The sequence below is a fragment of the Ctenopharyngodon idella genome, chromosome 16 (genome assembly GCF_019924925.1).
Source record: "Ctenopharyngodon idella isolate HZGC_01 chromosome 16, HZGC01, whole genome shotgun sequence".
NCBI classification, from domain to species: Eukaryota; Metazoa; Chordata; class Actinopteri; order Cypriniformes; family Xenocyprididae; genus Ctenopharyngodon; species Ctenopharyngodon idella.
In genome coordinates this window covers 29667086-29693860 of record NC_067235.1, presented here as the reverse complement: position 1 = coordinate 29693860, position 26775 = coordinate 29667086, and the positions used below count along the sequence as shown (strand labels likewise).

At 36.8% G+C, this 26775-nt stretch overlaps 1 protein-coding gene across 13 annotated transcripts in view; it reads right to left on the bottom strand.

The window, feature by feature from the left end:
* Positions 1-18775, bottom strand: part of syngap1b (synaptic Ras GTPase activating protein 1b) — a 135940-nt gene extending 117165 nt beyond the window's left edge. For 9 of the 13 annotated variants that reach the window (XM_051865511.1, XM_051865508.1, XM_051865519.1 and 6 more), the window contains exon 1: positions 18455-18774. In XM_051865511.1, the coding sequence (XP_051721471.1) occupies positions 18455-18476 (22 nt within the window). In that variant the 5' untranslated portion in view covers positions 18477-18774. Of the gene's footprint in view, positions 1-18454 lie in introns of all 13 variants that reach the window. The other 4 variants (XM_051865509.1, XM_051865518.1, XM_051865517.1 and 1 more) reach the window with 2 other exon arrangements.
* Between the last annotated feature and the right edge of the window lie 8000 nt (positions 18776-26775).

Here is a 26775-nt window from a genome sequence, read left to right as displayed (position 1 = left end):
CCGTCGCTAACATTCATACCTGCGCTAACATCACAGCGCAGACACACAAAACACTTTTGGCTATAACAGATGGACAGAATTTTTTGAGAAGCCACAGAAGGAAGAACTTAAGTCTTAAAATATGAATACACTACTGTTTAAAACTTTGGGGTCGGTAAGGTTTGTTTTTATGTTTTTGAAAGTCTCTTCTGCTCAAGGCTGCATTTTTTTGATCAAAAATACAGTAAAAACAGCTGAATTTTCAGCATCATTACTCCAGTCTTCAGTGTCACATGATCCTTCAGAAATCATTCTAATATGCTGATTTGCTGCTCAAGAAACATTTCTTACTTTTATCAATGTTGAAAACAGTTGTGCTGCTTAATATTTTTGTGGAAAACGTGATATATTTTTTCAGGATTCCTTGATAAAAGTTCAAATGAACAGAATTTATTTGAAACAAATCTTTTGTAACATTATAAATGTCTTGACTGCCACTTTTGATCAATTTGATGTATCCTTGCTGAATAAAAGTATTACTTTTATACAGCATAAAAAAGACTGTTGGAAGGTAGTGTAAGTAACACTAACTTTTCTGAAAATTGCTCCAAAGATAAATTCTTTTCTCAAACAGTTTCAGCAAACTGTAACAACTCAAATCCATCTTACTCTTCAACTCCTCTCCCCCAATCACCTGATCCCATTCCAATATGTAACACCTACTTTTCACTAGCCAAACAATTCACAGTGAATAAAATTAAGTCCCACATTAATGTTTTTCTTGATGAATATCTGATATTAGTCTAAAATGTTTTATGTTTCATAAAAGGGCAAAGGGCCATTCACACAGTCAGCAATTTGTAGGGACAAAGCAACAGGAAATCAGTAATGAGCAACAGGAAATGCAACAAAGTTTATCACAGTTAAGCATAAATCATTTCAATGATATAGAATGCAGTAAATATCTAACATCTAACATGGTTAATTAAAAAAAAGACCAACAAGGGCAAAAATAATGGTACCACAACATTTTACCACCAGCAATGAACAATATGTCAAAAAAGCATTTATAATGCAACAATGAACTACCTATATTTTGTTTAGCTCAGCAGATATTTCAACATCACTTGGCCAAATATATATCAGCATTAAAATGGCTATGAGCTGCTCTCTAGATATCAGAATCAGCCATTAAAAATAGAAACATTTATTACTATTATCTATGTTGAAAACAGTGCTGCCTTTTATTTTTGTGGACATTTATTTGAAACTCTTTTATAACATTATAATGTCTTTACTATTACTTTTGATCAATTTAATGCATCCTTGCTGAATAGAAGTATTAATTTCATTCTTTCAAATAAGTAAATAAATAAATAAATAAAAATCTCACTGACTCCAAAATTTTAAGCAGTATCATATCTAAGAATGAATGGTAAAAAAGGAGCAGCATAAACATTGTGCTGAACATCTCTTTTTGTGTTTGACAGAAGAAATAAAGTCACACGGGTTTGGAACGGCATGAGGGTGAGATTCATTTTTGGACTACTCCAAAAAATGTACCCAGAATATAACTTTAATTTGCAAATAACACTACTAATAATAGAATTATTCTCTGTATTCTCTAATAATAGTTCTCTGTGATTACTACCCTAAAACTGGAAAATCATTTTCTTACACAGATTTCTAAACTAACCTGTGTACCCTTTAAAAGAAAAGATTTTTCGAAGTTGTGAATAGCTATGTTTCTATCCAAAGTTGTGAATTTAACTTGTGCACAAATTTGGAATATCGCATAAAACATTTGCGAATAAAGCATAGATGGATGATAGCTAATGAAAAAAGATCACTGGAGAATATTTTAGTCTTTCTTCTTTAGAATTTCATGTTTAATCCAATGTGTACTAATGGATGCTTGTTTCCGTCACTGAGTAAAAAAATAAAAAAGGTAATTGTGACTTTTTATCTCACAATTCAGACTTTTGTGAGCTTACATTTCTCAATTCTGACTTTTTTTCTCAGAATTGTGAGACAAAGTCACAATAAAGCAAGTTATAAAGTCAGAATTGCGAGATATAAACTCACAATTCTGAGAAATAAAGTTGCACTTCTGAGAAATGGTCATAACTTGATGAGATATAAACTTGCAAAAATTCAGAATTGTGGGATATATACTTGCAATTCTGACATTTTTTCTCACAATAATAAGTTTATATCTCGCAATTCTGACTTTTTTTTACTTGCAATTGCAACATTTTTCTCAGAATTGGACTTTATAACTTGCAATTGTGAGTTTTATATCTCGCAATTCTGAGAAAAGAAGTCAGAATTGCGGGATATAAACTCGCAATTCTGACATTTTTTCTTGCAGTTTTGACTATGCCTCAGAATTGCAAGGTTATATCTCACAATTCTGACTTTTTTAGAGATAAAAAGTCGCAATTACCTTTTGTATTTTTTATTCCGTGGCAGAAACAAGTTTCCATAGTTACTTGCCATTTCTTTGTAACTATTTGTGAATTTCTGAGCCCAAATTGTTTCAAAGTAAATCCTACACCAATTTTTTTCAGCGTATTGAAGAAACAGTGGAGGTCCAGTGAGGACACTATACAGCAGAGACACAGGCACGTGCTGGCCCACTTTTCACGCAACACAGCGTGTGTTTACCTGCCCGATCTGTGTGTCCCAGTGTGTGCCAGCCCGTCCCGGTCACACCTTCGGTCCCAGACAGAGATGAGCAGGTGGCCTATACAGCAGAAGCCTGGATGCTCACTGATCTACAGGCCGAGGACATTGAGTGCAGCAGATTATGAGCATAAAATGTGGTCCGAGAGCGTGAAACGCAGTTAAACCGAGTGTGAGGGGCAGAGAAGGGGAAAAAAAGAGGGTTTAATAGGGACAGCGTGTGTGTGTGGAGCATGTTATTGCATATAAGTAACGTAATGCAGATATCCTCTCCGGCTAAACCTAGGTCATCCTGCAAAAGGGCTGTAAGCCAGCGTGAAAATGAACCCTGAGTCGTGCAGAAGACAGCTTACAGCTACACGACTCTAATGCGCTGTCAGTGGGGAGCGAACACAGGCTGATATTAAAATTCACACAACAGACTCTTTCATCAAACTCATTTCTTAAGCTCACCTTCAAGAGCTGCATTCCAGCTTTATCCCACAAAGACTTCACAGTCTTATAGACAAAACATTAAAAAAAATAAAAAAAATCTCATAAATGGATTTGCAGGCACTTACAAAAGGGCAAAGAAGCAACACCTGTTTTGAACTCATAACCTTATGCTGACTGCACTGTGTATTGGATGTGCAAAACTACATATTTTCGTAATTGACTAGTCTGTGGGTTGCCTGAATGACTAGTTAACTAATCTGTCTCATAAAGCTCTGTATAATTAGACTGGTTTCTGGTTTACCCCAATCAGATACGTTTCTTATAGGGATCGATCACATAAAAAGTGTTCAGGAGTTTGAAAATAGCTGGATGGGCTTCAGAATGCACAGTCTCAAGACTCATTTTGAAAATTAACCTATTTTTAACATGCCATGGTGACTTAAAAACACAATGCTCATGGCAGAAGAGGGTCAAAAAAAGACATGATGTAATGGCAAAATGGATAAAGACACAACAACTTAAATTGTCTAACAGTTCTAATACAAAAACTATAAATAAATAAATAAACATTTTTTTAAATGTAATATATATATATTTATTTATAAATATTATTATATTATAATAATATTATATTATATATATATTATATATATACATTAATATATATTATATATATATATATATATATATATATATATAATATTATATATATTATATATATACATTAATATATTATAAACTATATAAATTAGTAAAAATATTTAAAAATCATATATATATATATTTTTTTTTTTTACCAATTAATATAGTTTACACTATTATATATTATAGCTATAACATGGGCATTGTGTTTTTAAGATACCATGGCAAGTTAAAAATGAGAAACACACGCATATTACACACACATACACACAGTATACCAATTTAGATTGAATTGAACATTATTTCCCTCTGATTTTATACATAACTTATGGTTTACTTCTAACAGTACAGCACATATTTCACAATATTATTAAAAAACAGAATGAAAATTTTTGCTTTTATGACAAAATTTCAATTATTTAGTATTTAAACCTTGTCTTTATAATATGAAACTTACTATTTTTTCTCACACAGTATCCACCTTATTCCTATGCCCCATGACGCTTTGCGCGGATTATGGGTGTAACTCGTTAAGCTATAAACAATCAGTGAAAGGCTCGCTCTATGAACGCAATAATACATTTTTTTGTTAAACTGGGTACAATGAGATGACATTATTCTACTTACCATTCGACCATCAAACATTAAAAGGACATTTAAAAGTGTAAAAGCATCAAGGTACTTTGAACAGATCATGAATAACCCCAAAAGTGCAATTCTTTCCACAGCAATAATGGACGGGTTAAATATCACTAGAACTATATATCTGTATTATGTAACATACGTTGCCTTAATCAAAAATGTTCATTAACTTCAGCATTGCGTGATATTATTTCAAAGTGATTTCTGTCATTTTGACAGATAATAAATTGTATTTACCTGGAAAAACAAACCTGGAAAAAGACGCAAGGATTTGAGGAGAAAAACGAGAGATTCTGCGTGCATTCCAGTGAATTATTATTGGGATATATTGTAAATTAAATTGGGAAAACAGACCACAAATGTGCAGTATATGTTGTCCTTTTTCATACTATTACACAGGAATGTAAAGGGGAAAAAAAGAAAATAATCATGAGGAAAAGAATGCAGCGACTGAAAAGAGTGTTTCAGTGTAAGTGTTACGTTATTCTCATGATGTCTGAAAATAAAACATGAAAGAAAATTGACAGCTCATTCAGTCAAACAGACGGATAAGCTTTATTTGCAACCTTATGATTTGAAATGATTCGTTTCAGTCTTTTTGAATGGGAGTTCCCCGAACCGGAAGTGCCACCCTTAATTCAAAACGCAGTAGGCTTGTCAGGAATAAGGTGGATAAATGGGTCTTAAAATATATAGCTACTTTTATATATTATGAAGGCGGTCCTTTAAAAGGCAATCATTTTATTCAGTGGACCTTGACATCCGAACAGTCTGAAAATCCCTGGACTAGTCAACTAGTTTGTGAATGCAGCTTCACACAGTGTAGCTTCCACTCGAGGGAGGGATGTCATCGTGTTACATGATAAGCAAGAACATAAGCACAACCTCAAGGGTTACTGCCATGTTGAGTTGCAGTAACTGGAATAGACACATGCCCTCCACTGTATCTCGCTTCAATCTCAAACCCAGAGCTTTTGAGAGAAGGCCACTAAACAGTCATAAGCACTGCTGCCACAAGTTGTTACTTCATGCCATCATCTCAAACAAACTTTGATGTCAAAACATTTGAACGTCAGTGAATAATTGCTTAAATTTTGGCCTGATATTGTATGGCTTCGGAAGACTTGAAATATAGCCTATACAGACAACTTTAATTCGGTCTGAATGCAATGACATGATGTCCTACCTGCCTGTCAACAGAAGTATTTCCATACCTCCATGCACCCTGCTTGCTCAGACATCACACGTCATCAGCGCGTTCCGTAAAACCATGTCCTAACTACACGCGACACCACGCCACGCGATAAAAGGTATCTTTTCCATGTTAATCTGAGTTTTTGTCCTAACCAGTCTATTTTAGAAACGGTTTCTATTTTTATGGCTGGAACAACAACACAACGTATGATAATGATAATCTCAGGTACTGTTTATGTGCTTTATTTAATGTTAAAAGTGTCTAATGTGAGTTTGAATATCATTCTGTGTTCCTAGCATTTTATCTGTGACGAAAACAACATAGCTAATTCACCTCAGATCTTGAAAATAAATAAATGGTAACAAGATCGTTTAAACTGTCAACTCATTGTGAACAAACAAGTGTATTCTATGACAAAGATTGTTTCAGTCACTCTGTATGTACTTTAAATAATGTTTAAATGGTGTAATATTTATGAATTTTACTATGTACTTACCAATTTCATTGTGTCTGCTGTGCTCTTACCAAGAGAGCCCGCCCTCACACTCTTCTGATTGGCTGTGGTTTTTGATTGATTTTATCACTTCTCATTGTCGTGTCGCGTCTAGTGTGAACAGTCAAATTGCTTGTCGCTAGAATCTTATCGTATTGCGTGTAGTTAGGACACGGTGTAAGGCTACGCACAGTTTAAGAAAGACAGTCATTGAGCACTGCAAACAGCAGCCGCCTTTTACAGTTCCTCCTGAACCAAAACACCAAGCTTATGCTGTGTCGTGTCAGTATCGCTTATCATGTCGTAACCGTAATTACAAGATGGCAACCCGTGACGTTCTACCCGGAGCTGTTCACGTCCTCAGACTCGGATTTATGCATTTCTCTGCCAACACTATCAACGCCGAAATGAATCTGCATCAGTTAGGTGGTACAAGTTGCTTATGTTTTATTATTATTGTAAAGTTATGTACTTTGAGACATGAGGTGATTTAACACCATCTCTTGTGACGCTTTGCAGACTCTGCTCTGGCTGAGTGCGTTCATGTGTTTTGAAGGAGGCGTGGCTTTGGAGACGCTCTGAAGAGAGGGTGGGATCTAATGATTTCAAAGCTAGCTTGCTATTGCTAGCCTCTCCAAAATTGCCTACCCTACCTATAAATTACATGCTTTAAAGAAATGTTAGCCAATACAAAACTCAAAGTGCTGTCATTTCACCAAAAGCCAGGGTATGGCAGACCCTGATGACATCATCCAATCTTACTCCCTCAACGTGAAAGTCCCACTTTCTTCACACAACTTTTTCCAGCACTTCAAAGCTCAAAAGTCTGAATATTATCAAAGACTATAGAATAACACAAGATGCATCCCTCATATTGTTTTGAATGGGAGAAAGTGCAACGCGCAATATGGCGGAACAAGTCCAGCTTTCTAAATAAGAGCCAATCGATTGGTAAAGTCATCGCGTCACTGCAGCGGCCGTTAGAAGCTCCGGTTCCTATAGAAACAGTCATGAGACACAAGACATTTAGGATTGCGCATACGCATTAGCTTTATCCAGCCTGAAAAATACTGTTTTTTGTCATGATTCGAGCATTTAGAAACAAAATGTATGAGACAGTTGTTGTCAGATTTCATTGGTGCTTTCAAATATGAAATTTAATCGAAAGCTTGGCAAACAGCTTTGGAGAATTTGATGTTTCCCCATTCAAAGAGATAGGAGCTGCACTTGAATGCCCGAGAGGCATTTCAAAGATGGCCGCCGAGTAAAATGACTTAAAGGGACTTTGATATTATCCAATTTAAGTGTTATTTTTAATATGATTACCAAAAACATTTTTGTTCATCCTACAAAGATTGTCCTCGTTTGTAAAACTAAGTCAATCAATCAAAAACCACAGCCAATCAGAACACAGTGTGGGCGGGCTCTCGCAGCATTTGCAAGGCACCAGAGATTGGAAAACCAGGAAATGGATAAATACATAATCAAATTTACAAATATTATCCACCTTATTCCTACGCCCCATGACGCTTTGCGTGAATTATGGGTGTAACTTCCGCTAAGCTGTAAACAGAAAGGCTGCTCTATGAACGCAATAATACGTTTTATTTTTAAACTGGGTACAATGAGATGACATTATTCTACTCACTCTTCAACCAACGAACATTAAAAGGACATTTAAAAGTGTAAAAGCATCAACAAGGTACTTTCAACAGGCCATGAAAAAGTGTGATTCTTTCCACAGCAATAACGGATGGGTTAAATATAACTATAGTGATATATATCTGTATTATAATATACGTTGCCTTAATAAAAAATGTTCATGAACTTCAGCATTGCGTGATACTATTTCAAAGTGATTTCCATCATTTTTACAGATAATAAATTGTATTTACCTGTGAAAACAAACCTGGAAAGAGACGTGAGGCTTTGAGGAGAAAAAAATCTTGTTATAACATGTTACATTAAAATACCAAGCGTTATGTTATTCTCATGATGTCTGAAAATAAAACATGAAAGAAAAATTGACAGCTCATTCAGTCAAAATGACGGATAAGCTTTATTTGTAGGGCAACCTTATGATTTAAAACTATTTGTTTCAGTATTTTTTAAATGGAAGTTCCCCAAACCGGAAGTGCCACCCATAATTCGAAACGCAGTAGGCTAGTCAGGAATAAGGTGGATACAGTTTAAACATTAATAAAAATACATACTGAGATACCAAAACAATCTTTGTCATAGAATATGCACGTTTGTTCACAGTTTGAATGTTCTTACTTCCATTTGTGTAATTTCAAGATCTGAGGTGAATTATCTTTTACTACGGCTACAAAGCTGGGAACACAAAATGATATTCAAAGTCACGTTACACGCTTTTAACATTAATTAAAGCACATAAACATTAGCTCAGATTAACATTGCCATACTTTGTGTTGTTGTTCCAGCCGCAGCAAAAAATAGAAACCATTTCTAAAATAGAATCATCTCGTGTCACCAACTTAAACACCTTTGATTGGTCATTATTTTCAACAGAAATACCTGTGATTGGCTACAATACTCAACGCTGCAAAATCACGTTGTGAATAGACACATTGGCAGCGCCATTGATCTTACATGACACGAATATAACTACCAGATCGCTTTAATTTACTTACTTTTCTGTTTTATTTAAAAATACAAATTATATGAACCATATAGTAATATAAATCCGTTAATGCAATGAATAAAATTATATAAGTTGCATTGACTTGACCAGGCAGCCAAGAAGCCCCTGAAAACCCATGTAATTTATCAATTTCTTTCTCTTCTTTTCTTTTTTTTTTTTCAAGCCCCATGAGCAAGAATGTCACATCTGGAGAAAAGCATGCCGGGTGGAAACGAAGAACAAAGTGCTATGTGAACCGTCACCGATCTGTGTTGTTCTAGTGTATCGGAGAAACAACAGAAAGCTGAAAACATGAATGAAAATCATACATGAAAGTGTGAGGAGAGAAACCTCAATATCAAACCATCTTTACATGCAGAGCTGCAGACGTGCAAAAGAACAGTCTGTGCAAAGAGCCCCGGTGCTTTACTGATGGATCTTACACGCTTATTATCTTTCCTAAACTCATTTAAAGGATTCACATTAGTCATTTTAAACAGAACCTCATGCATGCATTATTTAAAGGAGCAGTTGTACGGAAACAAACTCAAACTTACTAAATTGTGGTTGAAATGCAAATAAACAATGCAGTATAAATTATTAGAATATTACAGGAATAGAATTCACAGTAATACTGACAAAAACATGTTTGACTGAATTGTCATTTCAAATAGAGTCTGTAAAAACCCTTAAGGCTACAGATTTGATTAATTTCTTAAGATAATATTCAAAGGATAATGAATGTTTCTAATATCTTTCCACTCCCAAAGCACCTGAGTGTTTTGATGAAAATATGGAAATTTGACATGAATTAGAGCCATAAGAGTCTATAAAAGAAATTCACCTCTGTGGATACAGCGCTCGATCACCACACTAATGTATCCCTGCAATATTAATGTGTAATTCCCATAAGCTTTATTTATTCAGAGCCTTTAAAAGCACATGATTTTAGTCTTCAAGATTAAAAGCATCACTATTATAATCGAATAAACGTAGGGTTAGTGATTTTGAACAAACCCTTAGTAAACTTTAGTAACTTGTTTACACAAGAGCCATAAATGATACCTCAATAAATTATAATAAATTAAAAATATATATAAAAATAATTATATATTTCTTAATAAACTTAATAAATATTTCTTATTTACTTCTAAGTGCTGTACAAATAAATATTAGTGGACATGAAAATGTTTCTCTTCAGGTTTATACATCTAACAATACATCCAATTTTCTTAATAATAATTTAATAACTTCCTTTGGCTTTAGTAAAATAACTACATAAATGCTAATTATTGTATGTTATTCACATCAAACTTTTTTTCATTCTGTTGTGAGCCATATTTTTAACAAATGAAACAAATATGCATAGTTTTGTGAAAAATATTATATCATTTTATAATAAATATTTCTTAATATCTTAAGTGTGTATATATATATATATATATATATATATATACAGTCAAAGCAAAAATTATTTAGACGTTTTTGATATTTTTTATATATTTTTACTAGTGGGTGCAGGACACTATAGTTCATTTATGTAAGTGAGGATAGCAAAATAAAGTAAACTGTGACATATTATACTCAAAAATTCTTCATACAGTGGACTACTAGTAAATTAATAAAAATTTGGAACCAAAAATTATTCAGACTTTGACCTGACCATGTTTTGCTTAAGTGTTATCTGACATAATTAAGATGAATGTTTTCTGACACAGTTTAACTCTGAGATCTTGTCATATTTTATTACCATTTTTTTTTTTTAAATATAGTGAATAAACTGTATTAATGAATGAATTCAAGGTGTCTGAATACATTTTGGTTTGACTGTATATATATATATATATTAAAATGTTTTTAAAATGTGGAAATTAAAATGTTTTTATACATATAACCGTACATAAATATAATATAATATATAATATATATATATATATATATATATATGGAAATGAAAATCTTTCTCCTCAGGATTATACATATAACCATAAAATGTTTCTAATAATTATTTAATAATTTCCTTTGGATTTAGTACAATCGCAACATAAATTCCAATTATTTCATGTTATTTACATGCCTTTATAACATCAAATGTCTTTTTCATTCTGTTGTGAGCCATAGTTTTAACAGTATAAATTAAACAAAAATGCATAGTTTTGTGAAAAATATTATAATAAAGAGCATAATAAATATTTCTTAATATCTTAATAAATATTTCTTATTTATTTCTAAGCACTGTACAAATAAATTTGAATGGAAATTCAAATGTTTCTCTTCAGGTTTATATAGAAAATATTTTCCAGGTAATATTTTAATAATTTATTTTGACTTTAGTAACATTAATACCAGTTATTTAAGATTTAAATATGTTGTCTTAATAACATTTTTCCAACACAGTATAAGTAGGTCTTAAAATATGCATATTGATATTTTATGAAGTAGATCCTAACTATTAATGTGTTGTTTTACATATTCAAAACACTGCAAACAGCATCATAGCATGCTATATTATGAAGGAATGCGCACACATTAAACAGTTTCATAACCAGTCTCATAAACGTGCTGCGATGAAATGCCAGTATGGTGGGCTTCTGTGGCAGGGTCCATTGGCTCTATATTGCCCTGGCTGTGTGTATGTGTAGAGTTGATTACAGTCAATTACAGTAAGCTTCATTCTTTATCACTGCATCAGTAAGTGAGAGCGTGAGCCGTGAAGTCCTGAAACAGGCAGTCTGCCACACTCCACCTACCTACTGCATCTGTCATCTGTCTCTGTGTGCTAATGCTCTTCATCACTGGAGCTAAGACTGCGAAAAATGAATGATTTACACAGTATCTGCTGTTTTGAATTCCTTCCGATGCAAAAAAAAAAAAAAAAAAAAAAATTTTGGACACCTAAACCACACTTATAATGTCTGAATGTCATTGCATTATATATACACCAAGTGGCATCTGCAAACAAATGATGTATGAGCTTTTGTTTGCAATAATTTGCATTATATAGCATAGCTAGTAGCGTTTGCATTCACTTACTTGCATGGTGTATATTTTAGTCAAGGAAGCAAGAGCAAAACATCCGAAAAAGTCTAAAACTTAAGTCTGAGAAGCTACAGTAAATAGTGAAATGCTAAAATCTGTTTTTTTCATGTTTTGTATCTGAAGAATTGAGAGCGGATGGTCCGTTCCTCTTCCCCAAAGATTCACAAAAAGTTGCTGAGGCACAGCTGTAGTTTAACAGTGTCAGCTGGCCGATGCTCTCAGTATAAGAGCTTTAAATATAACTCTCACTCACTGATGGCCGTCTCGAGTGAAAACTAACGGATGGACTCGTATCTGCTGGCTTCACGTGGCACGGATAGCTCCTCTGTGTAAGGTGCCACTGTGTAGGTTTCATATTACTCTGTATTAATTTCTATGCAATTATATCATAAGCTGCTACATCAGCATGTAATTTGACACAGAGGAAAAGTTCAAATCCCTCGCAGGCTAGTTAATGGAAAAAAGTTCAAGGTATTAGTCATATAGCAGGCCTACATTATGTAAAGAACAGTGTGAAGAACTATAAAAGTAGTGATGCTATGTACATTTGTCAGTAGCGTGACACCATACACTCATGCATAAAAATAAAGGCTCTTTATTGGCATTGAAGGTTCCATGAAGAACATTTAATATCCACGGAAACTTTCCATTCCACAAAAGGTTCTTTATACTGGAAAAAGATTATTAAAATATAAAAATTGGCTCTTTTAAGAACTGTTTACTGAAAGGTTCTTTAGAGAACCCAAAATGGTTCATCTATGGCATTTCTACATAAATCTCCTTTTGGAGCCTTTATTTTTAAGAATGTAGCTCATCTGTTTTCATAATAGTCTAGCTTTTCCAGACACAACTTATGTCATTTGCAGCATTAAGAAATCTGATACATTTTAGTGAATCTGTTCATTTCAGATGGTTCACCTAAATAGATGATTCACTGATCAAAACTCCTGCATCTTCTCTTGAAATATGAAATAAGTGAAATATTTATTTAAATGATAGTGTTTGTCACCGCAGTATGTGTTTGTCTCAGTTACGTAAATGCCTGTATTCTAATTTTAGTTACACTCTTAAAAATTCTTTCTTGGCATCTATGGTTCCATTAAGAACCTTTAACATCCATAGAACATTCCATTGCATGAAAGGTTTTTTTGTAGTGGAAAAGTTCCTTAGACTATTAAAATGTTCTTAAAACCCTTATTTGGAACCTTTATTTTTAAGAGTGTACATTGTAAAATTAAGTTCAATTTAATGTGGTTATCCTAAATTATAAATGTAGATGTTTTTGTGCCAGATAAAATTCTTTAATTGCTGAATTAAACAATATTATAGGTTTAATAGTTGTCTACTTTGATAACAACATGTAGTGTAGCCAACTAATAAAAATAAATAAATAAATAAAAAAAAGTGAGTTGACTGTACTAAACTATAAACTAGCTTGTAGCTTGGCATGCTACTGTACAGTTTCAAAATAGCTTGCTTAACGCTGGTAAAGAGGGGGAAGTATGGAAGCTTGTTTCTGCCATGAAATAAAAAATAAAAAAGGTAATTGTGAGTTTTTATCTCACAATTCTGACTTTTTTTCTCACAATTGTGAGTTTTTATCTTACAATTCTGATATTTTTTCTTAGAATTGTGTGATATAAAGTCATACTTGCAAGTTATAAAGTCATAATTACGTGATATAAAGTCATAATTGCGTGATATAAAGTCATAATTGCGAGTTATAAAGTCAGAATTGCGTGATATAAAGTCATAATTGCGAGTTATAAAGTCAGAATCGCGTGATATAAAGTCAGAATTGCGAGTTATAAAGTCAGAATTGCGTGATATAAAGTCATAATTGCGAGTTATAAAGTCAGAATTGCGAGTTATAAAGTCAGAATTGCGTGATATAAAGTCAGAATTGTGAGATAAAAAGTTGCAATTACCTTTTTAATTTTTTTATTTAGTGGCAGAAACAAGCTTTCATAGGAAAGAGTCATAACAGGTTAAAACAACACGACGCATGTAGCCTAATGCAATGACATCTGATTCATTGAGAAACATTGTTGCAGGGGGTTTACAAAAAAAAAGCATCTGGATACAGTTTCATGCTTAACTATGATGAGACAACATTATAGTTGAGTGGTGCTTTCCCATGCAAAAGTCACAGCACAATGCTAGGCTGTTGTGGATGTTTTCATGTCACTGCTATGCAGTAACTTGTTCTGAGTGTTTTTTAGCATGTTACTATATGGTTGCACCCCCTTTATGATATTCTAGGTTCCTAGATATGAAATACTCAGGACGAGTTACACGCCAAAGTTTAATAAGGTTAGGGGTTTGTTCAAATCCTTTGAGTATGAGCAACAATAAAAATAATGCTTGTCTTAGCAAAAAACACTAATTAGCATGTTCTGCTTGCAGCTTAAAATATGAATTTATCACAAACTGAAGCTGCTGTTTATATGCATATACCGTTCAAAAGTTTGGGGTCGGAAAGATTTTTTAAAAATATTTTTGAAAGCAGTCTCTAATGCTCACCAAGGTTGTATTTATTTGATCAAAAATACAGTTACAAATTTTAAAGTACATTTTAATATATATTTTAAAATGTAATTTATTCCTGTGATCAAAGCTGAATTACTCCAGTCTTCAAGGTCACATGATCCTTCATAAATCATTCTAATATGCTGATTTAGTGCTCAAGAAATTTATTATTATTATTATTATTATTGTTGAAATCAATTTGAAAATGAATCAAAGTTGAAATCAATCAAACTGTGATACGTTTTTTCAGGATAGAATTAGAAAGTTAAAAAAAGCATTTATTTGAAATATAAATCTTTTGTAGCATAATAATTGTCTTTATTGATCAATTAAACGCATCCTTGCTGAATAAAAACTTTTCTTTCAAAAAAAAAAATCTTACTCATCCCCAAACTTTTGAATGGTAGTGTACGTTTATAAACCCTTATGAAAAGTTTTACTACTGAAATGACTGATGGATGTAATATCTGTTAAGAACACCTTATTCTGACTTGGGACTGAATCAGTCTTTAGGTTTTCTGGCCCTAAATGACCTTCTGGCAACATGAATAGTTAAAACCAATCAAAATGGGGAGATCATCTTTTCTACAGAAGCCTGTTAAGTCAAGCTGTAGGCTAAACATTTGAGAATAATTGAATTACTATAAGGCTGACTTTATAATAAGGGAACATTTGCCTGAGTCTTGCAGGCCTCTTATGTGGTCTTGGTGTGAATATTAAAACCCCAGAGTACAGTGATTTATTCCGCACTGCTGCGGTCAAAGTGAGTCAGAACCTCTCTTCTAAAACCTGGGGAACTACCTAGCCAGCATTTAAAGGTACAATCTCAATATATATATTGATATTTATATAATACTACTTCATTCAATACTGAAGAATAATACAGAATCGAACTGAAATTGACTATTTAAATCATTATTTTTATTATATTGCTTGTGTAGTACGCCGATTCTACTGAAATCAATTTGATCCGAGTCTCCCATGTGCTTTGTGTGGCACGTGGAGTCGCTGCCTTTGTGTAGCACATCAAATCAGTCATTTATGAAGTTCTATTGCAGTTAAGGTCACATTAGACTTTTTGTTTCCTCGTTCATATGCATGCGATGTGTGTGACAGGAAACACAAACTCAAGCAAATAAGTTTTGCATTTCGCTGCATTCCAAAGTTCAAGTTTGGTGAACTCTGACTTGCGAATTCGTATCATGTAACGATGTGACCAATGTGACTATGACACGCCATAGTGTGACCTTTTAGCTGAATTAAAAGAACGCAAACTTTGCATTGCAGTACAATGAAGTAAATTGCATATTTTTACATTGTTCATACAGTATGCTGAATTATGTTTTTAAAAAAATATGCTGCAGAATGTGACGTCATTTTGCGACCATTGCAGTGTCCGAAGAAATTTGTGTGCTCAAAGTCTAGTGTGACCGCAGCTTTAAGATGATGCCTTTTCTTTGTAAAGTATAGCTGAACAGTCCTGAAGGAGGGATCAAAGAGTGTGAAGTGTCAATAATGACAAAATTGCATAATAAGCTCTACATCTGATGTGTTTATTCATGAGGTCTCTGCCCAGTATCGTGACTATGCTAATGAGAATGCAAATACACAAATAAAGGCAGATGAACTTTGACTAGTCCCACTCAGAGGCCGTTAACTCAATGCCTGATGCATATCGCACAAAAAGAACTTCCTCAATCTGGCAAACTCTAACCATTAGTTATAGATAAAAAGGTTTTTTAACAATCCGCCTGGAAATAAAGCACATTTTCCACTATTTTTTCTGTACTTCCGTTTGCAAAGTCTACAACACCATTATTTGAGAATTACTTTTTTTTAACACATCTGTGTTATAATCTATTTCTGATATCACTTCAAAAGCACATTAAAAAAACGAATTGGGCAGATGGTCAAATGTCTAACTAGATAAGACTAAACTGACCACACTTAAAGGGGTCTTATTACACCCCTTTTCACAAGATAAGTCTTTGGTGTCCCCAGAATGTGTCTGTGAAGTTTCAGCTCAAAATACCCCACAGATAATTTATTATAGCTTGTCAAATTTGCCCCTATTTGGTTGTGAGCAAAAACATGCCGTTTTTGTGTGTGTCCCTTTAAATGCAAATGAGCTGCTGCTCCCAGCCCCCTTTTCAGAAGAGGGCGGAGCTTTAACAGCTTGCGCTTCGGTTGCTCAATAACAACAAAATTGGAGAATCTCACGCAGCCAAAATGAGGATTGTCAGTAACGGTGTTCAGCCTTACATTGTTCAAACCGGAGTCGGACACTGATGGAGAGACTCAGGAAGAAGTTACAACTTTAAGAATGCAACTGAATGGTTAGTGGATCAATTTATGTAGTTGCTGTGAAGTTGATTCAACTCACTGACTAGCATGTGCCATCATTTTAATCTTTTGTGCAAATTTAACGTTGAATTGACCCTCGTTTGTGAAGCAGTCCGCCATAAAATGACATCACATTAGTAGTCTAAGATGTTTTGTGGGTGAATCATATGTAACACCGAAACATTTCTGTCAAACACAACTTATCTTTGTGCTAGCATAAAGTAATAGAGCGTATGGACGCTAAGGGAAAGCACATGGAGCTGCCTCAACTGAAGAAATACATTGCATTACTTTAAAATACTTCATCTGCAGCTTTGCCTCGCTTGCAAAAACAAAATGGCGGCACCGTAGGTGGAAATGTGCAGATTAAGGGGTGGTAATATTATAATAAGATCCCCTTCCTACGTCACTAGGGGAGCGAAATCTGAGCGTTTAGTTTTTTCACATGCTTGCAGAGAGAGGCTTACCAAAACAAAGTTATTGGGTTGTCCTTTTTTACGTTTTCTGGGTTGGTAGATGCACCGGGGACCGGATTATAGCACTTAAACACGGAAAAAGTCAGATTTTCATGATTAGTTTGGTGTTCCTTCTTCACTGATAGTTCTCCTTTAAAAGAGTCCATGATGATCTTTACAACAATCTATACATTGTCCATATTGTGAACATGCAGTGATGCACTGAAATATGCCTAGACATTAACAACAGGCAGCAAAAGTCTTGAAATTGGCATTATAGTATTACTTTCACATTATGAGACTGTTAGGACAGTTAGATTATTATGATAAATTTCTTTAGATGCTGGCCATAGTCGACTTTCACTGTTGAATGTGTTCCAAAACTCCAAAACAATTATTCTCCCTAATGGAACAAACATTAGAAGAAAATTCCCATTAGAAAAGCCTCTTTGCTAAACAAACTGGAAACAGCCGAGGTGGAACTCAGGCGCATTATATTCTCAAAAATCAGTTTCCACGCTTTGACTTTGAACCGACAGAGGTCAGTCATTGGGCAAGTTACTTCTCAACCCAGTCATCTTTCCTTTTTCATCATACAGTATAAAAGCAACCATTTATGCTGTCCACAAAAACATTATACAATGACATAACCTGCTGCGCTCAAATACAAGAGCTGAACTGACATAATTTTAAATTCAGCAAAAGACAAAACAGCAAATTATAAGTCTATCTGATGAAGTTCTCTCCTCACAAGAGATCAAAAAGTAAAGCCACTGAAGTGACTAATATTACAAGCACAAATAATATGAATGAATAATCAGTGATCTTCACTCAACATCAATACACTATTTAAAAACTATTAAGTGACTCTTAAAGTATTGATGCCTCTGTTATTGGGGATTAGTCACAGATGCACCATTGCAAAAGGAAGGCAATAAGCTCATTTCCCAACAAAGCAGTGACATCTCCAGTCAGCTACTTCACAAAACTCAGAGTACAGACACAAAAAGTATCCAAATGAAATGATATTTCAGTACAATACTCGTACTGACCATCTGAGCCATTTCATAAACACAATTCAAGAAAATTCCTCTCACCAGTGAGCTTCCATGCATTGGGATGCACTTACAATAGAGACCCTGTACTGTTTGCAGGTACTTAAACCTATTTTAAAACGTCGTAAAGGGCAGAGTGGTCTCTATCCCTCACGAACACAGAGAAACTGCCTGACTTGGAGTGATAAAATGACAGCAGTCCTCCACCTGCATCACTGAGAGCATCAGCAGCAGCAGCATCAGTGGTACTCTAGCGCAGGAGGACGCTGAGGGAGGAACACGGGAGATATGCAGCAGAAATCTAACGAGTCCTCTTACCTTGAAAGGGAACATATGACATGTTCCAACGGCATTGAACGTGCTCTCAGTGTCTCATCAGTCTTTTGACATGCGAAAATATCCTTCAGCAGTCAAAGGAAGCGAAATACCCCTTGTGCTCATGGACTGCGTCGACGCTGGAGCGATATTCCCGTAATGCGAATGGAAAAATCGAAACAAAATCATCGTCCATGCTCGACAGGAGCCATTGGAATGATTACAGCCCGTATATCGCATCACATATCACACACGCGCAAAACAAGAGTGATGAAGAAGAGGAGAACGAAGGGAGAGAGAGATAGAGAGAGAAGGGGGCGGTGAAGAGAGAGCGCGCGCGCGTGTATGTGTGTGCGCGATTACCAGTGTAGATCGATCTAAATGCACTGTGTGTATGTCTGTAAATTGGATGTAATATAATCCCATTTAGATTCACATGACAATTAACCATATAAATGCCATCGAATATTAAAATGGTAATCATAATAAATTAGAATACTATAGGTATTTCTATCTGATGCCATCGCTGTGGGTTCTAAAGTTAAACGATGAGTGAACCTCGATTTAAAATCTTACAGAATTTAACCTATAATAATAACTTTAACCATACTCAATCTACAGACTAGTTAAATATAATACTATCACTTTCAAAGTGCTTTCCTTATAGGCTATGTTAAAAATATGCTCGGTTGTTTCAACCCATGTTTGGGTCAAATATGGACAAAAGTCCTAAAAAGTCCTAGGTAACAGAACTATATCAGAATATTTCAGAGACATAAGGATGGGATCTTTTGACTTGGGTCAGCAAGCAACCACCTAGTAACGCCCTAGCAACCACCAAGAACACTTTAGCAACCAGAAAGCAATGCACATGAAACCACCTAGTGTTGGATGTTTTTATGGAAAGGCATAAATCACAATTTCTTCAGAAAATCTCAAATCCCTTGCACAACCGTTAGGGTTAGAGAGAAGTCAGTCATTTTCACTGGAAGATCCAGTTTTATTTTATGATGTCAATTATATATATATATATATATATATATACACACACACACACACACATGGATGAATTGTTTAGAATAAGGTATAACATTTCGATGGGGAACTGGAACTGAATTTTCATTTCAAGTTCACATACTGTATTGGTCACATACACAATCATACACAGTACGAGCTGTAGTGAATACAACAAACCATCATGCTTACTTTTTGTATACTTTGTACTTTGTATAAGATTTAGGATTAAACTTTGAAAATCTCCCAGTGACTAACGGTGATGACATCTTTATAATATTTGCACAATGCAATTGGTCTTCTTTTATGCATTTGAATACTAAACTGTGATTGGTCCCTTCTTTCTTGTATTTATAGAGCCGTTCAGTCATGGCATCAACTTATTCATTCAGGATTTTTCTGTTTTTAGACTTCAATTTATAAAATTAATAATAATTTATGTTTTTCTTTAAAACATCAATTACACAGTCTTTAAAAAAATGTTCGTAGATAAGTTGCAATAAGGACTACAAAGCTGTCCTATTCTAGTTATTAAAGGATTAGTTCACTTTAAAATGAAAATGACCTCATGATTTACTCAACCTCAAGCCATCCTAGGTGTATATGACTTTCTTCTTTCAGACGAATACAATCGGAGTTATATTAATAATCACCCTGATGCTCCTGAGCTTTATAATGGCAGTGCACAAAGTGAAGCTCAAGAAAGCGTATTCATCCATCATAAACGGCTCCAGGGGGTTAATAAAGGTCTTCTGAAATGAAGCGATGCGTTTGTGTAAGAAAAATATCCATATTAAACAAGTTATGAAGTAAAATAACTAGCTTCTGCCAGACCACTTTCCGTATTCAACTTACGAAGATAGTGTAACTTTTTGTAAGTTGAATACGGAAGGCGATTGTCACAATCACCAGTGAGAATGCCCGTCATTGCCACCAGAGGGCACTCCACCCTGGACTACACACATTATTTGGACTCCATTTCCCATCTACCCTCATACCTTGGACAGATCACCCTGCACCTGCTACCCATTATACAATCACTCACTCACACATAAAAGACACTTGCAACCACACCTCCATGCGAAGTCTTGTTTAGCACCGTCTGGCATTTCTGAGTGTTTCTCCTGGATTCTGTATTCTTGTGTTTGACCTTGGACTGTTACTCATTTCTGATTCTCTGCTGCCTGCCTTGACCCTTGCCTGTTCCTGGATTGTGTATGTTTGCTGCCTACCCAGATCACTGCCTGTCACTGTTTCTGCCACTGGCTCTGCCACTGGCTCATCCTTGCTGTTATTGTGTCTGTGAACTTGACTTCAATAAAAGCTGCAGATGGATCTTCACTCCGTTGACCCAATCCTTACAGAAGACTTCGACACACAAGGATCCAGCGGCTTCTCCAAGGAACATAGGCCAGGTATGAACACCGCGATTCTGCTGCTCGCGCTCAAGCAGGGCACACGATCACTCGAGGGTTACATTGGGGAATATTTGGCTTTGGCTAATGGCTCAGAACTACCGGACTGTATATCAATAGACTTTTTCTGTGATGGCCTTAATCAGCCTTTAAAATCAAGAGTAATTCATGAGGGTCCTCGTACATCATTGGGTAGCTTTTTGGATTATGTTTTGTGGACTGATGGTTCAGCGCTCACTGTGGGTGTCACGGAGGAATGCGATCCTGCACTCACTCATATGATAGCAGCCACGCTAGAACACACTCACAAAATGGTGGCCACAACAACACTAAATCAAGTCACCGTTGATCTTCGTGAGCCAAGTCAAGTATAGTTGATCTTCGTGAGTCAAGTCACAGTTGATCTTCGTGAGTCAAGTCACCGTTGATCTTCGTGAGTCAAGTCACCGTTGATCTTCGTGAGTCAAGTCACCGTTGATCTTCGTGAGTCAAGTCACCGTTGATCTTCGTGAGTCAAGTCACCGTTGATCTTCGTGAGTCAAGTCACCGTTGATCTTCGTGAGTCAAGTCACCGTTGATCTTCGTGAGTCAAGTCACCGTTGATCTTCGTGAGTCAAGTCACCGTTGATCTTCGTGAGTCAAGTCACCGTTGATCTTCGTGAGTCAAGTCACCGTTGATCTTTGTGAGCCAAGTCACGTCACAGTTGATCGTGCAGAGTTACGTCACGTCTCCGCTGATCGTCCAGAGCCACGTCACGTCTCCGCTGATCGTCCAGAGCCTCGTCACGCCTCCGCGGATCTTCCAGAGCCTCGTCACGTCTCAGCGGATCTTCCAGAGCCTCGTCACGTCTCAGCGGATATTTCAGAGCCTCACCACATTATGTCTGACACCCCAGAGTTTCGTCTTGTTGCGGTTGTTGTACCACAACCCTCCTCTGTTCTGTCAGGGGAAGCCGTCATCAAGCATCAGAGGTTGGCATCCAGCGTGGAGGTGTCAGTACGTACAACTGGTTTCCCCAAACCAATTAATTTTAGCCCTCCTGCTCCTGAACTGATTCCCCTGTCTGCAACGCTCCCCATAATGGCCAAGTCAAGTCATAGTTGAGCCAAGTCAAGTCATAGTTGATCTTCGTGAGTCAAGTCACAGTTGATCTTTGTGAGCCAAGTCAAGTCACAGTTGATCTTTGTGAGCCAAGTCAAGTCACAGTTGATCTTTGTGAGCCAAGTCAAGTCACAGTTGATCTTTGTGAGCCAAGTCAAGTCACAGTTGATCTTTGTGAGCCAAGCCAAGTCACAGTTGATCTTTGTGAGCCAAGCCAAGTCACAGTTGATCTTTGTGAGCCAAGCCAAGTCAAGTCACAGTTGATCTTCGTGAGCCAAGTCAAGTCACAGTTGATCTTCGTGAGCCAAGTCAAGTCACAGTTGATCTTCGTGAGCCAAGTCAAGTCACAGTTGATCTTCGTGAGCCAAGTCAAGTCACAGTTGATCTTCGTGAGCCAAGTCAAGTCACAGTTGATCTTCGTGAGCCAAGTCAAGTCACAGTTGATCTTCGTGAGCCAAGTCAAGTCACAGTTGATCTTCGTGAGCCAAGTCAAGTCACAGTTGATCTTCGTGAGCCAAGTCAAGTCACAGTTGATCTTCGTGAGCCAAGTCAAGTCACAGTTGATCTTCGTGAGCCAAGTCAAGTCACAGTTGATCTTCGTGAGCCAAGTCAAGTCACAGTTGATCTTCGTGAGCCAAGTCAAGTCACAGTTGATCTTCGTGAGCCAAGTCAAGTCACAGTTGATCGTGCAGAGTTACGTCACGTCTCTGCTGATCGTCCAGAGCCACGTCACGTCTCAGCGGATATTTCAGAGCCTCGTCACGTCTCAGCGGATATTTCAGAGCCTCGCCACATTATGTCTGACACCCCAGAGTTTCGTCTTGTTGCGGTTGTTGTACCACAACCCTCCTCTGTTCTGTCAGGGGAAGCCGTCATCAAGCATCAGAGGTTGGCATCCAGCGTGGAGGTGTCAGTACGTACAACTGGTTTCCCCAAACCAATTAATTTTAGCCCTCCTGCTCCTGAACTGATTCCCCTGTCTGCAACGCTCCCCATCATGGGGGTCGCCTTATGGTGTATCTGGGCCACATACATCATCGCTGAATCTCCAGAGGTGGCAGCTTATGCTGCAGAAATTCTGGAGGTAGTTACTCCCGCTGCGATTTCCCTAGAGGTGGCAGCATATGCTTCAGAACCTCACGAAGCGGCGGTGCTTGTTTCAGCTACTTGCACGGTGGTGGCGTCCAGAGACACACTCTCATCCTGTCCTGAATCAGCCACGGAATCCGTTGATGAACTCTTGTCCTGTCTCGACCAAGCCGCAGAGGCTGTCTGTGAACTTTTGTCTTGCCCAGAATCAGCCACGGAGGCCATTTATGATTCCTCCCCGTTTTCTGATGGTACCACTGTAGAACCTCCAGAGGTGGCGGCATCTTAGCTACTTAGTACTTAGCTATGAACTTTCGCCTTGTCCTGTCACAGCTAAGGAGTCCGTCTATGAACTTTCGCCCAGTCCTGTCATGGCTAAGGTGGTTATCTGTGAGCCCTCAGCCAAGATGGCTGCGCACACATCGGATCCAGTCTATGAATCCACTCCAGGGCCCGCTCCAGTCCATGAATCTGCTCCAGGGCCCGTTCCAGTCCATGAATCTGCTCCAGGGCCCGTTCCAGTCCATGAATCTGCTCCAGGGCCCGCTCCAGTCCATGACTCCACTTCTGAGTCCACATTTGTCCATGAGTCCACTCCCGAGTTTGCCCCGGTTCCAGGGCTTAGCCTTGTAAGCTATGAACTTCCTGTTTGTCCTGATACGACCACAGAGGTCATCCATGAGTTCCTTGTCTGCCCAGAAACGACCATGGAGGTTGTCCCCGAGTTTCCTGTCTGCCTCGACAATACCGTAAAGGTCATACCAGAACTGCCTGTTTGCCTTGACAGGGCCACAGAGGTCGTTCCTGAACTGTCTGCCTGCCGCAACATGACCAGAGAGGACATTCTAGTCAGATCCTTGGAGAGCGTTCCTGAGCTCCCTGTCCGTCGTCTTACGGCCCTTGGGGCCAAAACTAACCTCTCTGAGCTGTGTTTCAGATTCACCTGAACAGCCGTATTGGTTCCCAGTGTTACCAGATCTGCTGTGGTGGTCGTCTGCTCCACCGTGGGGGTCTTCAAACCTGTCTGCACTGCCGTGGTGGTCATCCGCTCCGCCGTGGGGGTCTTCAAGCCTGTCTGCACTGCCGTGGTGGTCATCCGCTCCGCCGTGGGGGTCTTCAAGCCTGTCTGCACTGCCGTGGTGGTCATCCGCTCCGTCGTGGGGGTCTTTAAGCCTGTCTGCACTGCCGTGGTGGTCCTCTGCTCCGCCGTGGGGATCTTCAAGCCTGTCTGCATTGCCGTGGTGGTCATCTGCTCCGCCCGGGCCGTCTGTCCAGCCTGCTCCGCCCGGGCCGTCTGTCCAGCCTGCTCCGCCCGGGCCGTCTGTCCAGCCTGCTCCGCCCGGGCCGTCTGTCCAGCCTACTCCGCCCGGGCCGTCTGTCCAGCCTTCTCCGCCCTGGACTACACACATCATTTGGACTCCATTTCCCATCTACCCTCATACCTTGGACTGATCACCCTGCACCTGCTACCCATTATAAAATCACTCACTCACACATAAAAGACACTTGCACGCACACCTCCATGCGAAGTCTTGTTTAGCACCATCTGACTTTTCTGAGCGTTTCCCCTGGATTCCGTATTCTTGTTTGACCTTGGACTGTTTTATTATAACAATAGCAACATTACAAAAAAATTAATATTAAAGAACATGAAACTCACCGCAATAACATTGCTAGGTCAAATATTTCATCTCAAACCCCAGAGAAACGCTTCATAGACCTTGCTGCTTAAAAGTGGCAGATGTAAAAGTTTTTTTTTTTATGAATTTACGTAAATATATTATATTCATGATTTCTTGATGTTGCTGATTTCTGTGCACAATTCCACACCCCTCACCGCCGGAAAAACTTGAAGAATCACGAACGTATATAAGCAGCAGGTTTATTATGAAAAAATATAAACGTTAAAAAATGAAAAATCAGGAGAATCAATGAATTATGAACAACTTACTGCCATTGTGTAAATAATATGTAATCATGTAATCCATAAAAAAAGTAACTGTAGTCTGATTACGAGTATTTTAAAAAGTAGTTTACTCTAATTTCAAGTACTTGATTTTTGGAATCCAGTCTATGAATCCAGATTACATGTAATCCCTTACTACCCAGCTCTGTCTGTGTATTATTTATATATTTATATTATATATATATAATTATATATATATATATATATAATAAATGTATTATTTATTTTAAAAACAGAGAAAATTCCAGAGGGAAACCATTTAGCTCAAAAATGAAACCTCTCTTCCAGGTTTTTGGACTACAAACTGAACATGTTAAATGTTAAACATAATTACATTTTCTCTTATAGTCTCTTTACTGACAGTTTATCTCTTATTAGACTCTTTAATTACATTGCCAAACTATTAATAAGCATAGAGTAACATGGGGGAGGATGCCCCTCTTAAGAACAATGTGTATTTACTTTTAAATTGTAACATATTTAGATATAAGTTTAGCATGTACAGGATGATGATGCATCAGCCAATATGTTACATAGAAAATAAATAGAAACATTTGCTAATTTAGTTGTTATAGCACAAAATGTAAAATAATAAAAGAGGGGCATGTATTTCATGGAAATACTGAATAATAACCCCATTAATTACAATAATTATTAAATTTAAAAATAACAACATGCCTCTTTGGGGCCTTCTGTGCCAATTCTTACCCAAGGGTCTAATTTTAAATTTTACTTCAAAATAACTTTTACTCCACAATTCTAAAAACATTAATGTGCCCACAAATAAATCCCTCATTAACATATAGACACAAACTTTGATATTCAACATAATACAATGTCATAGATCACTATTTTCCAGAAGCACAACATTAGATCAATTAACCTCAAAACTGTTTTGACTGACTAAATCTCACAAATGTTGATATTCAGATGAAATTGCAAAATTTAATTTTGGTCAGGAGAAAAATTTAGGTGGGGGGTCATCTTGCCCCAGGGGACATCTCTTACCCTAACCTACCCTACACAAAAATCCCTTCTCTTTACCAGCCAAACACATGCAGACTTCACATGTACTGTACATGGGAAGTCAAGTCAGTATTTTGACATTCGCATACTCAAAACAGAAACAACATACAGAAGAACAAATACAAATGCATCACTTTTACACTGACTATGGTTTACATGCATGGTAGGCTATTAAAAAGAAAAAAAGTAGCAAACCTTCACTTTACATTAGTTGACGATTAGCTGTTTTATATATATATATATATATATATATATATATATATATATATATAGCAAATCAGTAGTGTTGAAATAAAGTGGTAAAACTTAAATTTGCAAAACCATTCACTGCCTTCTTACGCAGTTATTTCCCGCCATTTTTCATGTGGATACGCCCCCTTTGAAGTCATAACTAGTTTTTTTTTTCACTCGTAAGCACTACTAGACTTGGTTAATCATGTGCACGTAAATCCTAATTACTATATTTCAGAGTTCACTTGTACTGTATTAATGCATATATTTCTCTGAAGATTCTCCTCAGAGCCAGAAACTGAGGCCTGCTGTCAAGGCAACCGGAGCCAAAATGTCGTTCGACGCATACACACAAACTCCAAACTAACTACAACATGCCAGCTGTCTGCTGTTATTATTTCTCAAAATATCTAATAATCCTTATAAAAAAAAAAAAAATAAAATAAAAAAAAAAGCACACACACAATACGACACACTTGAA